Genomic DNA, 14,744 nt, shown 5'->3' with positions numbered 1-14,744 from the left:
AACAAGGGTATTTTGTACTCATCTATGGGTGCCTGCTGTCCCTTGCTCAACATATATGCCGGAAAACAAAATATCTATCCATCTGTCCATCCATCCATCATCCAATCCTACATTGCCCCATGAGGAGCATAGGAGCCCTGGGCTAGGCAAGTTGGTCCTGACATTTAAGATGAGAGTGACCAGCCTCACTCATCCCTGAGTGGCATTATGTGAGCAATAAATTCCAACCACCCTGTGGATATAAACCTTCACTGGCCCAGTCTGACTGGAGGACTATAATTACCCCTTAAACCATCAGGCACCATAATTTGGTTATATGGTTACCACCCTGCATAGTAAATGGTTTCCTGGTGTACAGGAAACCATTTAGCTTGTCACTCAGTGTAGAGTCACCCATAGGCAGAAGGAAGAGGAAAGAATGAAGGAAGGAAAGACAGAAGAGGGAGTGTAAAGTCACCTATAGGCAGAAGGATGAGGAAAGAATGAAGTAAAGAAAGACAGAAGAGGATGGAAAGAAAGACGGAAGGAGGAGAGGAAAGGGCAGACAACCAAGAGCAGCACTGCATCAAGTGATTGAGAAAACAGAACATACTTGCTTTAAACTTAATGATATAAGTGCATTTATAGCCCATTATAGTAGCACGTTATATTCAGATTAGCTCTCAGAACTCTAAATTCATGGTTGTGGTTGATTGCATCACAATGGTTATAAAAGATAATAGCCTCACATTACATTTTGCTCACAAAAGATGGGCCACATTTGAGGATAGCAATCTTACACCCCTAACAGACCTGTCTCATATCCTCAGTTAAGGACCCCAGCTCAGAAAGTTTAAGCAGGTATAGGCTGGAATGGTTAGTCAGTCCACATTAGGCAGGTTTTCCTAGAGAGAATTAGAGAGTTGAACTACAACCTCTTTTCTGACACACACAGTTCTGGGATGATTTTTCTTTCCTCATTTTGTCAATCCAACCTCACCCAATCTTTATATTGGAGGGAGTCAAGATGATAATGATATTGATGATGATGATAAGCTAGAGCAGTAACAGTTCAATTTATCTTCCTCTCCTCTCCCCCAGTGGGCTGAGTCGTGACCTCTCCTATCACAATGGTGTGCCGAAATTGATCCGTGACATCCTGGACTACCATAAGGCTCACTATGGCCATTCCCCGGTGAGTTGCAATTCACTCCTCTTTCATGGCTTATCACTTATGGGTGCTGCCAGTATTTTCAGAATTCACTGATTACCATAACTCATTTAGGCTAGCAATGCATAATGAATTTACTCTTCAGATTTATACAGTGTGTAAGCTGTAAAGCAAGTTCCTGTTATGTCAGATATATGTAACAAAGTATCAGCTTTATAAATAACAGTGGACTTATAGTAGACAACCTTTTTGTAACTCACTGTGGACTTAATGCTAAGAGGGATGTTAAAAAAAAAAAAATGTATATAAGGACTGACTGTAATGGGTGCTATAAAAGAAATATGGTACAGTACCTTCAAGGTGGGCAGTGGATGTTGGAGTGTCCCTGGTGAAACAAGTTAGTGTTTGGAAATTGTGTACTGTATATTGTTCTTTGCTGCTAGTACTGTTTTACTAAGTGAAGACAAGTTGGAGTCCAAGAACTGGTGAATGACTTTGGAATTGTGTGTAAAAAATGATAATTGAAAGGGAATGTAGCAAAGGTTTTGAGAGTTTGTGAAGTTATGGAGTGCAGAGTGAGGCTAAAAGGTCAAGATATGATAAAAGTGCTTGTCTTCAATATTTAGGTAATGTGATGAGCAAAAGTGGCTGTTTAGAGGATGAAGTGTGAGAAAAATTGCAGCTGAGGAGGAAGGTTGTAGTTACATTGAGGGGAGGGACAAGGATTAGGGAGGTGAGCATAGAAAGAAAGAAGTCATTGCATGACAACATTCTGATCACAGCACTATACTGACTTTATGCTACTAAGGTCTAGAAGCCATGCCCACTTTCTGTGTCTGAAAACAGCTGATTTGTCCATACAAAATGTTCATGCAGCTGCCCATTTATTTGTATTTAATGAGTTGACAGTTCATAAACGGACCAGATTTTCTCTACGGTAATGTTATTTATTAGGATCATAACAATGCAACTTATTTCAAGACATTATCACGTTAGAGAGGATATTAAAAATGTAAAATAGATGCCACAAATGGTCAAAGTCAAGGATGCATGCTCACTTTTGAATGAAGCCTTTTCACTATTTCTTTGATTATACAAAACCTAATGTAGATACAGACAAATGACACCAAACATAAGGTACAATTTTCAATGAACTAAAGTTTGTACGACAATATATATCCCAAATCAATGTATAACTCGTCTATCTATCTATCGCCAGATGCCATAATCCCGTATGGGGTGGCCATTTGACTCTGAGTTATTTGTTTTACAGGGAGGGGCACTAACCCTCCACCAACCTACTTGACACGTAGGGAGCACATATGGTTTGGTTTAACTCGTAAAACTCATATATATATTAGGGAGTCCATGAGTAGGTAAAAGGAACAGCCATAGTGATGACGGTTTTCAAATGTAGATTTTTCTGCTGCTCTTATTATATCTTTGTAAGCACTGTATTGTGAAATTAAACAGGCAACTTACCCTCCCTACTCACCACCCTACTCACCACCCTGCTGCTCTCTCTCTCTCTCTCTCTCTCTCTCTCCCCCTCCCCTCCCCATGATGAGCAGGGGTGTATCACTGTAGCCCGGTATTGTTCATACTCACTGTTGGTACTTCCGCACCCTATCATTTAGGTAGCCATTAACCCGTCACGTCCCGAGGTTTTCCGCACCTCCGACATCCCCCAGTCCTGAGGTATTTTCGAAATTTTTTTTTTTTGGCTAAAACCTTCGCTTTTGGTGAGAAACATCGAAAATTCATAGAGAAATCGCTCACCTGAGGTTTAAAATACCCAATCCAGGTAGGAGTTCCTCCTTACCTGACTGGGTTTTCTAACATGCTGGCACCAAAGAAAACGAGTTCTATGGGAGGGTAACTATTTTATCCACTCATAAACGGTATTTATTTATTTACTTGGTACGAATGTATATGTAGTATGAGAGTATATTGGTTTTCAAGCAGTAATAAAGGCATTATAAGCATTGTTTCACTCACTAACTAATCACCATACCTGACCTTTTTTTGCCACATTACCTGATCATTATTTCTGGCTGTTTCTTCTTCTAATGCTATGTAAACATTGTCCTCCACATTGTCATCGATTGGGGAATCACTCTGGCCCTGAATATCTTTACCAGCCAGGTCACTGGTAACAGGTCCATTGCTGAGACAATGGCGTGAGGGGGGGAGGGGGGAGGTTATACGGTGTAAGGCATTGTCCCTGCTTGGCATCTTGTAGAGGAATAGAGGAAGGTGTCCCGTGTATACATATGAAAAATCACGCGCGAAAATTGAAAATTGTGCAAATTAGGGACCTTGCAATTGCACGACGTACTAGTACGTCGCCGGGACTGGCAAATGCCAATCGTTGCAGCGTACCCATACGTCGACGGGACGGAGCGGGTTAATTATATGGCCTTCATAATTATAAGCTACCATGCATTTTAAATTACAAATAGGCTTACTGGTACTGCAATATACTGTATGTAACTGGGTAATAAAAGACATTAAAGAAATTTTATCAGGTTTTGACACTTTACAGTGCGAGATGACATCAGCTGACTGGTGGTACATTTACTTTCCCACCGAGTGACTGGCTGTTCCCCTGAGTATTTTGCCACCCCAAGGACAGCTATAATGATACCTACTTTTATTAGTTGTATAATGATTTGGGATATAACTAGACTTTACGCACTGTACTTCACGAACTATTGTACTCTGTGTTTGGTGTCATTTGCTTCCAGTAAATTTATGTTTGATACAAGACAAAGAAATAGTGAATAGGTTTCGTTCGAAAACGGATTATATTCCTGACTTCGAAAGTTTATGGTACATATTTAATTTTTTTAGTATCCTCTGTGAAATGCTAATTCCTTCATATTATTTTTATGTTTATTTTCTTGATGGAGGTAGGTGGTGGCGATCATTATCCACTCACTTGATGTAGTGCTGCCTACTTCTTCCTTAGCCTTTATCATTCTTTTTCTGTGACTGCCCTCCTTCCTATTTCTGCAATGTAGGATTGGATGATGATGATGATGCTGATGTTCTGTCTAGCTATCTATCATCCAGTCCTACATTGCCCCATGAGGAGCGTAGGAGCCCAGGGCTAGGCAGTTGGTCCCAACATTTAAGATGAGAGTGACCAGCCTCACTCATCCCTGAGTGGCATTACATGAGCAATCAACCCCAACCACCCCTTGGATATAAACCTTCACCGGCTCAATCCGATTGGAGCGCAATAATTACTGTTTAGATAATGATATAAAATATAGCTAGGATGATAATGATAGTAAATGACATTATGATGATGATCATGATCATGACAGTGGCTTTTATCTGCTGAAAGATCCAACTCTTCTCCTCAGAAGGACCAGTGGAAGGATGAAGGACGGCTGGGACCAGCGGTGGTGCAGTTCAGTGGGCAGGGCGATGTGGGTAACTTCTCTTTCAATGTAGATCGCCTCAGCATCTTCTCACAGGGCAGCTTCTCCACCATACGTGCTAACACCTGTGTCTTTAAAGGTCTGCATCCAGAATGTTTGCGGAGAACAAGGAGTTGAGAGTGTTGTGAAAGGAACTGATGATTTGTTTACTGTGTGGTTAATAGCTGACAATCTTTATGGCAAGTTCTCTCTTATTTTTTTTTTCTCTCTCTCTGTCACTCCCTTTTTTCAACAAATTACTGATATATTATTACTGACAGTTTTATTAATATTTATTAAGCAGATTTCATGGTTCCCCAGTCCACAGCACCAGATGTGTTGGTAGGTAGTGGAAACCATTATTGACTCATTTGATGTAGTTCTGCGTACTTCCTTTGCCTTTACCTTTCAATTTCTGTACCTGCTCTCTTCTCTGTGTGTTTTTTCCATCCTTCCTGTTGCATTTTAGTACTCTTCTTTCCACTTCAGGTGGCTGTTCACTGAGTAACAAGCCCAGTGGTTTCCTGTAACCCAGGAAACCATTATAGTGTCGGATGGAAACCATAAAATCAAATAACAGAGTAATGTGGAACCAACTGTGGCATCCTTGTTAACATGGTGGAGAGGGGCAATGAACACGATTGTGTGCAACACATTTTGGAGGAAAAGAGCGAGTAGGCTGATTACGTATGAGTCTGGGGGTAATAGTAGCTAACCAACACAAAAGGTAACATGGTGGTGGGATGTGGTGAAGGAGACGTTAATGAGAAAAGAATACTTTGGGGGGAATGGAAAAGGAATGGTAACAGAGAAGAATACAGTAATCCCTCGATTATCCAACGTAATAGAGCCAAAGGCATGTGTAAATTCAGGGCGTCTGGATGATCATGGAATTACTGTAGTTGGCTGCCAAGCTTAGAGCCAGAAAGAAGGTATACAGGGCAAAATCTGAGTGTCTGAGACTTTACTGGATAGCCTTAATACTCTAGTGCTGAAAGGAAGAATTTGGTATTTAAGGTGGCAAAACAAGAAAGAGAACAGGGATATCATGGAGTGCTGTAGTGCTTTGTAAGTAGGAATGGCGTGGGTTCAAAATGGTGTCCTGTCCTATAAGGTATAGGAACATTTGTGTGAAGACGGTTACAAAACCCATAGTTCTAAGCTTATAAACTTAAAGACCATTGCTATTCAAGTGCAGAACCACTTGCAAAGTCATGCTAACCTTCATAGGAGTCGCAAAATCAAACCTCGAAAATATCAATTTTGTTCTTTCTTTCTCTCTTCTTCTATCAGTAATAGCTCCAAAACAAAAAGTTGAACATGAGCGCACTATACAACAAAATGTTTCATGTCAAGTGTAGATGTTTATTTTCACATTTGGAAAAGTATTCAGGTTACGGTTTGCGAGTTACGGCCTGAAAACCACATCGTGGTCACCCATAAGTAAGCCATTTTGTGCAAGATTGGTTAGCTACAGCTCGCCTGCAGTTAAAGAATGTACCAAAACACTTCTTTTCACAGGAAGGCACCACTGTTTTAGTATTTCAGTATGCTCTGCATGTAACAGTCCAAATCTAACCCTTGCTTTATGCTTAATTATACTTCCACAAAAAGATCATAAACTAGAAAACAAACATTTTCTTCTAAAATGATTGTTAAGAAGCAGGAGTGGCAAAAGTGCATAGATAAGGGATGAAAAAAGCACAGAAACAAAAGTATTCCGCCAGCTACAAATGCATGTTTGTGGCTCTGGTGTGGAATGTAGTAATGGGTATAGGTCTCAAAATCTGCAAAGGGCAAAAATGATGAGATAAGAGGTAAAGAAAGCACAGAAACAAGAGAGCAGTCAGGATGGGAGGAGATTTGGAGACCTATACCCATTACTACATTCCTTCAGCTACAAGTTTGTGCCTAAAGTGTGGAATGTAATAATGAGTATAGGTCTCCAAATCTCCTCCCATCCTGAATGTTCAATCATTTCTGTGCTTTTATCACCTCTTATCTCAGCACTTTTGCCCTTTGCAGATTTGGAGACCTATACCCATTACTACATTCCACACCTGAGCTGCAAACATGAATTTGTAGCTGGTGGAATGCTCTTGCTTTTATACTTTTTTCATCTCTTGTCTGTGCACTTTTGCCAGTCCTACTTCTTAACAATCATTTTAAAAGAACATTCTTGTTTTCTATCATAGGCGAGCAGTGTGTGAAGAATGATGTACGAAAGGTAATGTTGGGCAGTGAGGATATTACAGGTGCTTAGAGAGAGAGAGCATTTAACTGGTTGCTGAATGAGGAGTTTGACTGGAACAGGGATGGTGTGAAGTCAGTGGATCCAGTGTTTGGCCCATGACCTTTGACTGATGCAGCTACTGTGAGCAGGGCAATTGGCAAGATTCAGTTGAGGAAGGTGGTGGGTGTATCTGGGTTGACTGCTGAGATGTTGAAGGCTTCAGGAGATATAGGAGCAGACTTAGTTACTGACTTGATAAATTTGATTACGGTACATATGAGTGTGTTGTTCTGGATAACTGGCTGGAGAGTGTGATTGTAGATGTGTAGGGGGAGAGTGATGCCTTAGAAAGAGGAAATTATAGAGACATGAAACTTTTTGATTAGATAATTAAGTTAATGAACAGAGTTCTGGATGCCTTAGAAAGAGGAAATTATAGAGACATGAAACTTTTTGATTAGATGATTAAGTTAATGAACAGAGTTCTGGAATGTATGGTAAGGGAAAGAGTGAATAATGGTGAGATGCAGTTTAGGTTATGCCAGGCATAGGGACCACTGATGCAATATTCACTGTACGACAACTTCAGGAAGAATACATAGGTAAAGAGGGAGCTGTACTATGTTTTTGTTGGTTTGGAGCAAACCTTTGACTGAGTTTCTAGGGAGTTGCTGAAGTGGACGATGAGAAAGCTGGGGATTGAGGAGTGTCTAGTTAGAGTGGTTATGGCTATGTATGTGAGTGCTCACACCCAGGCTCAAGTGAACGGAAGTTTGAGTGATGAGTTTTCTGTGATTGTTGGTGTGCATCAGAGGTCAGTTGTAAGCCTTTGTGTATCATGATGCTTGAAGCTCTCTCACTTGACTTCAGAACTGGACTCCCATGGGAGAAATGATCTGCTGATGTCTTTTGACTACCATGGGAGATAAATATGCCGACAACTTGGTGGTGATCATTGACAAGATGAGGGAGGTGGAGGAAAAATTCAACTAGTGGAATGGGATACAAGGGTTTGAGAGTATATACAGAAAAAACAAAGTGAAATACTGTATACAACTGATGGCAGCAGTGTCAAAGCAGAGGGAGTGTGGCCATGTGCAGTTTGCCACAAGGGCGTAGGAAGTAACTACATCTTGTGCACTGTTTGTGATAAGGAGGTGCCTAAGAGATGTAGTGGTATTAGAGGTAGGCTGCAAAATAATGTGATTTCATTTGTGTGGTATATAGAGAAGAGAATGTAGAGACTGAGGGGTGGGAAAGGATTGATCTTACTGGAGAGTTTCTTGAGTGTGTGGAGGAGTTTTGTTATTTGGGGGACATGTTAAATGCTGGATGTAGGGTTGGAGCTAGTTCTGTGGCTACGATAAGAAGTGGCTGGAAGAAGTTCAGGGAGCTGTTGCCCTTCATGACACTGAGAAGGTTCTCCCTCCATGCCATGGGTTCCTTGTATGCAGTATGTATTAGAAGTGTAATGCTGTTTAGTAATGAGACATGGGCATTAAAGGAAGAGGATATTCATAAGCACAATGAACAGAAATGATAATGTTAAGATGGATGTGTAACATCCATGAATGAGAGGCATGGAGGGGTTAGGATTGTGAATGAGGAGTTGAGAGGAAGGGTGGGACTTGAATGTATTTGTGATGTGATAAAGAGAGGTAGATTGGGATGGTTTGGGCTTGTGGACAGGGCAGATGATGACAACTGGGTGTGCAGGGTGAGAGTTGTGAATGTTGAGGGTAGGGTTACATTAGGCAGAAAAAGACCTGGGATGAGGTCATAGTTTGACCTCAGGGATGATTGACTGAATAGGGAGGGAGGCTACCAGAGATCAAGCTGCATGGAGAGGCTCCATTAGATGACCAAGGTCAATGCATGCAAGCATATTGGAGCCGTTAAGCAAAATGAAACTAAACGAACGAGGGATCAAACCTTCACGCTCTCCCCCACACCTTGTTGTGGTGAGGCATTGTCTACCACAAGGGAATATTGTTTCACTGCATGAGATGGCCTGTAGGGATGGTTGTTTGCCATTGGTTGATGGGTCTGTTTTATCAGACAGACATGGGTTTGTCAATATCAACAGCACCAAATGTATGGAATTAGGTGTGATATTTTGGTAAACATCCCTGACATATAATGATGACCAGCTTTACTTGTTCTGTTTTGCAGTCATTCATACTAGTAGCTATGTACATTATCATAGTGTTTCATGATTATTAGCATTATTATAATTTTTTTTTTTAAATTTCAGCCTTCCCTACATTCACCATGTAAACATACAAAGTCTGATGTGTTTTCTGTTTGGTTGATAATTGACTTACATAATACTTGTCATATATTACAGCCTCCCATACAGTACTATGTACCATATAAATCTTGTAAAGATTTTCTGTCAAAGCTGGTGGAAGGGCAGGACTGCAAGAATATGGGTGGAATATTAGACCTTGTGTTATATATTTTTTTTAGTGTGTTGTCAGTGCTTTTCCTATTCAAATGCTTTCTGTTCCTCATCAGGAATGTACTTGGTTCTTTGTGTGTGTGTGTGTGTGTGTGTGTGTGTGTGTGTGTGTGTGTGTGTGTGTGTGTGTGTGAGAAATGAGGTAAGGGTGGAGATGATTTAACCCTCGTCGTGCTAATTCTTATCAACCCAATTACCTTTCCTGAGCCATTTTTCAGACTTTTCAGCTATATATTAAGTTGATTTTTTCTCATCATATCAAGTGTTTTTGAGCTTGAACTCTTCATCACTTGCATTTTTTTTGTAATTTATGCCTCTTGGGTGGGTGTGAGGGTGGTGATAAGCCGCCAGCACCATGGGAGGTAGATGGTAATGAATCTGCCATTGCTGGGCTACAAACAAGAACTGAATTACTAAATATGTGGTATTTGGCAACTGCAGTATGGCAGGGTTTTGCAACAGCTCTGATGGTGTAGAGGGAGACTTAGCGTTCCCATGGAAACCAGTGACACATCCTCGTGCTTGAAATTATGGCGCGGAGACCCATTGCCTCATGTGAGGCAATCAGTGTGGCCAGGGGTGGCCTGCATAGCTGAATTACTAAATATGCAGTACAGTATTTGGCAACTGTGGTATGGCAGAGTTTGACAACACCTCTGATGGTGTAGAGGGAGACTCAACGTTCCCATGGAAACTACAGGCACTTCCTCGTGCTTGAAAGTATGGCACCGAGACTTATCACCTCATATGAGGCAATCAGTTTGGCCAGGGGTGGCCTGCATATCGCCTCATATGAGGCAATGAGCATGGGAGGGGTTAAGGGTTATTCTCTTCTATTTCTTGGAACAATGTTTGTGGGTAGTACGGTTCCTGACCCAGCACCCCATAAGGATTCTGAATGCTTGAATAGTGAGAAAATGAATGATTGGCCTATTTATATGGATAGTTTGATGATAGTTTATCATACTTAGGTGGTAGGTGGTGGCGACCATCATCCACTCACTTGATGTAGTGCTGCCTGGTTCTTCCTTCACGTTTATCATTCCTTTTCTGTGTCAGCACTCTAGTCTTCCTATTTCTCCCATCTTTCCTAACATTTTATTCTTCTTTCCTTTTCAGGTGTCTTTACGTAAGTGACAAGTCTAATGGTATCCTGTAAGTCAGGAAACCATTTACAGTGCTGGATGGTAATCATGTAACCAACCCATATATGTTTCCTACGTGTCAGAGGTAGACTGCGAGATAATGCTGATTTTATGTGTACGGCGTGCCGGGGTGAGCAGGTGGAGATTGTCAGACGTGAAAGGATTGAACTTGCTGGTGAATCTCTTGAGTGTGTGGAAGAGTTTTGTTATTTGGGAGACATGTTGTGTGCTGGAGGTGGGGCTGGAGCTAGCTCTGTGGCTAGGGTGAGAAGTGGTTGGAAGAAGTTCAGGGAGCTCTTGCCTCTCCTGACACTGAGAGGGCTCTCCCTACGTGCTAAGGGGTCTTTATATGCAGCATGTGTTAGGAGTGTAATGCTGTATGGCAGTGAGACCTGGGCAGTGAAGGAGGAAGATATTCGCTGGCTCAGACGTACAGAAATGACAATGATTAGGTGGATGTGCAGTGCGTCCCTGCGTCCAAAGCCTGGAGGGGCTGGGTTTACAATGGAAGAGTTGAGAGGTAGGATGGAACTGGAATGTATTGGTGCTGTGATGAGGAGAGGTAGATTGAAGTGGTTTGGACATGTGGAGAGGATGGGGGATGATAATTGGGTGAGGAAGGTGAGAAGTGTTAATATTGGGGGTGGGGTTATGAGGGGTAGACCGAGAAAGACATGGGACGAGGTCATTAAGTGTGACCTTAGGGTTAAGGGACTGAACAGGGAGGCTGCAATGGATCGTGCAGCGTGGAGAGCCGCCATTAGGTGACCAAGGCCGACACATGCAAGCATGTTGGAGCCTTTAAAAACGAAACGAAAACGAAACGTGTCAGCAAGTGGGTTGGCAAAGAGTTAGTGTCCCTGATTGTAAAGCAATTAACACAAAGTCAAATGGCCAACCCTTACGGGATTACCAATATGGCATCCGGCTATAGATAGAGTCCCAAACTTCTTTGTTTTTCTAGTTTGTAAATCTGGATGCCAACCTCCATTTGTTATTTAGTGGGAAATATAATTAGCATGATTTTGATGATGATGATGCTGTTATGCAGTCACCTCATGCACCTGACCCTCACAGTACAGCCATTCTACACATACGGTACTTCTCAAAAGATCTGTTGGAGTGCCTGGCTAAAGTAGCCAGTGTCCTGTAGTCCACCATGTTCAGTGTTCACCTCAACCAGGGGCCATATTAGAAGCAGCAACAACAACAAGATGATGATAATGATTAATGCAACATTCCCTCGCCCCTCCCTCATCACAGCACCTTTCAGCCTTCATCCTTATCATCCAACATTAATTTCCAGACCATGCCACCAGGCTGTATTCATTATTATGCTAACTACTTGAAGTTTGCCCTGCTGAATAAGGTATAAACAATTCCTCCAATGACACACTACCCTTCTACTTATATATTACCATTTTGTTCTAGGTCTAATTTAATTTTTTCCCCTCAAGCCACTCTGCACTCATACACCTTCGTAATCAGTATACCGCTCCATTCATTTCACATTAACCCTCCAATGACCATGAGGTCATACATTTGCATGCACCCGAGGCTGGCCCCTGGACCATTTTTCTAAAGTTTGACAATCAGTTTCTATTTCTCATAGATGTGACAAGTGCTCGTGGGCCCTTCGGGCCCCTCACACTTGCTCCTGTGGAGGGCTCTCGTTCTGCTATAATATATTTTAGTTATAGAGACTAAATCAGAATGTGAGTGCATTCAAGTACTTGAGTAGTGTGATGAGTAAGGATGGAACTTTTGGGGATGAAGTGCTTGAAAGAGTACAGCAGGGAAGGAAGGTTGTTAGTTCACTGAAAGCAGTGATGAGAAATAGGGAGGTGAGTATGGAAGTTAAGAAGTCACTGCATGATAGTACTGTGATCCCTACCCTGACATATGGAAGCAAGGCATAGACCTCGCTAGAGGGGAACAAGTCAAGAGTGAGAGCAGTGGAAATTAGTTACTTGAGAGGAGCATGTGGAGTGACGTGGAGGGAGAGGTTGACGAATGAAGAAGTGAAGGAACGTTGTGGGGTGGAAGTGGATGTGGTTGAGAAGATTAGGAGAAATACACTGAGGTGGTTTGGACATGTGGAGAGAATGGAGAATGAAAGACTGACTAAGAGGGTGTATGTAGGTGAGGTGGAGGGAGGGAGAGGGAGGGGAGGACCAAGGATGAGGTGGAGGCATGGAGTTGAGAGGTATATGAGAGAGGGGGGAGTGAGTTGGGGGGAGGGTAGGCAAATGGTGGGTGATAGAGCGACTTGGAGGCATTTTGTCTGCAGCCACCCTTTGCGTGATTAGGGCGTTGGGCTATAGATAGATAGATAGATAGTTATAGCTACGGGCAAAAAATTCTACAGAGATCCTATGCCGGGCGCCGGGTGCGGCATTTTTTGGTCAAAATGTGATCATCTCATTAAATATAGTAAAAGTTTTTCAGTTGTGATGAGACCAAGTTTTTTCACATCAGCGAATTTTTTGTGATTTTTGTGCCAATTTTGGTGCGATTTGGATGTGTAGTTTCGGCTGCCCAAAATACACACACACACACACACACACACACACACACACACACACACACACACACACACACACACATACACACACACACAAACACACACACACACACGGCTAGTGCTATAGTATATTAGAAGAGAATCATCTGACACACCTGGCAGTGTGTTTTTTAGCATCCTAAACCCATCCTTTAATTCATTAGGATTCATGGAAAAAATTAACAAAATTACTGTGCATGCCATTAACAGGTAAACATATGGGTGAAAACATCCAATCTAAATTGACCATCCGAGTGCCTGGGATGGTAGAGTAGGGTCGTGCAAACATGCCAGTGACGTTTGTTCCTTTCCCATAGTTGTTTGCATTGTTTTATAGATCGTGCTAATTTGACGTCACTGGCACTGGAGGGCGCCTCTTGATGCTGGCAGCTAGCAAAAGGTTAAAGTCATAGTTTGACAAGGATCTGCAGTCGCTTGCCATATTTCATTCTGTGTTTGTTATTGTATTCCTGAGGATAGGAAAGGCCCGTTGTCCAATAATGTGTGATAAGGGAAAATTAAATTACACTCAACCCTCGACACTCACGCCCAATTGGTCCCTTTATGGCTGCGCTATAGCTGAAACTGTGATAGCCAAATTGAAGAACTTTTGGTAATAATTCCAATTGGTGCCATGACCTCAATATTTACCCTTAAGATACCCTTTTTGTACCACATATTAACGTATAATAGTCTAAAAATGAGCATGTTTTATGATGTGATCACAGTTCTTATAAATACCCCTCACTGTTGATTCATTGATGTTATATTTCTTCCCCCTACTTCACTTGGTCTCACCATTGTCTGCAAAGGTGGCGTCACACTAGACCAAAAGTGGCTAATATGCGAGCCAGTTTGTAAGCCAATACGGTTAGCAGAGTCGAGTGTCCATCGTACTCGTGTGTTTTTGCGAGCCGAAATGGCTAACAGTGTCGTCTTCCTTGGCGCCTCGTGATCTCATGTAAACAAACCACCAGGGAGTACCCACTGCCTTTTCCTGAGTTTCTGCAACCTCCCAGCATGCTTTAGCAACTCCAGAGCCTCAAAGCAGTCTACCAGAGTTTTCTTTGCTGCAGGATCCATATCGAAGTCTGATTTCTACTTGTTGTTTGGAGACAAAACAGACAGACTCTGCGGGCTGGTTACCCGAGTGTCCGAATATTTATTTCATGTTACAAGAAAAAATCTCTCTCTCTATCTACGATCCCGCAAAAGGTGGCCGCAGGCAAAACGCCTCCAAGTCGCTCTGTCACCCACCATTCGAATACCCTCCCCCCAACTCACCCCCCCCCTTATATACCTCTCAACTCCATCCCTCTGCCTCATCCTCGGTCTACCCCTCCCTCTCCCTCCCTCCACCTCACCTACATACACCCTCTTAGTCAGTCTTTCATTCTCCATTCTCTCCACATGTCCAAACCACCTCAGTGTATTTCTCCTAATCTTCTCAACTACATCCACATCCACTCCACAATATTCCTTCGCTTCTTCATTCATCAACCTGTCCCTCCATGTCACTCCACATGCTCCTCTCAGGTAACTCATTTCCACTGCTCTCATTCTTGACTTGTTCCCCTCTTGCAAGGTCCACGCCTCGCTTCCATACGTCAGGGTATGTATCACAATACTATCATGCAGTGATTTCTTAACTTCCATCACCTCCCTATTTCTCATCACTGCTTTCAGTGAACCAACAAGCTTCCTTCCCTGCTGTACCCTTTCATGCACTTCATCCCCCAAAGTTCCATCCTTACTCATCACACT

The 14,744-nt window shown here is 42.3% G+C and overlaps 1 protein-coding gene across 1 annotated transcript in view; it reads left to right on the top strand.

Moving 5' to 3' along the window:
* The window catches only part of LOC145402123 (E3 ubiquitin-protein ligase RNF123-like), a 168,422-nt gene that overhangs the window by 17,325 nt on the left and 136,353 nt on the right, over positions 1 to 14,744 (top strand). Inside the window, exons 3-4 of the mRNA XM_080274240.1 lie at positions 1,081 to 1,174; positions 4,522 to 4,678. Coding sequence (XP_080130366.1) covers positions 1,081 to 1,174; positions 4,522 to 4,678 — 251 coding nt within the window. The remainder of the gene's footprint in view (positions 1 to 1,080; positions 1,175 to 4,521; positions 4,679 to 14,744) is intronic.

Source organism: Coenobita brevimanus, chromosome 57 (genome assembly GCF_032717465.1).
Source record: "Coenobita brevimanus isolate Jiangsu-jjx chromosome 57, ASM3271746v2, whole genome shotgun sequence".
Classification (NCBI taxonomy): domain Eukaryota; kingdom Metazoa; phylum Arthropoda; class Malacostraca; order Decapoda; family Coenobitidae; genus Coenobita; species Coenobita brevimanus.
This window is presented reverse-complemented; position numbering and strand designations above follow the sequence as displayed.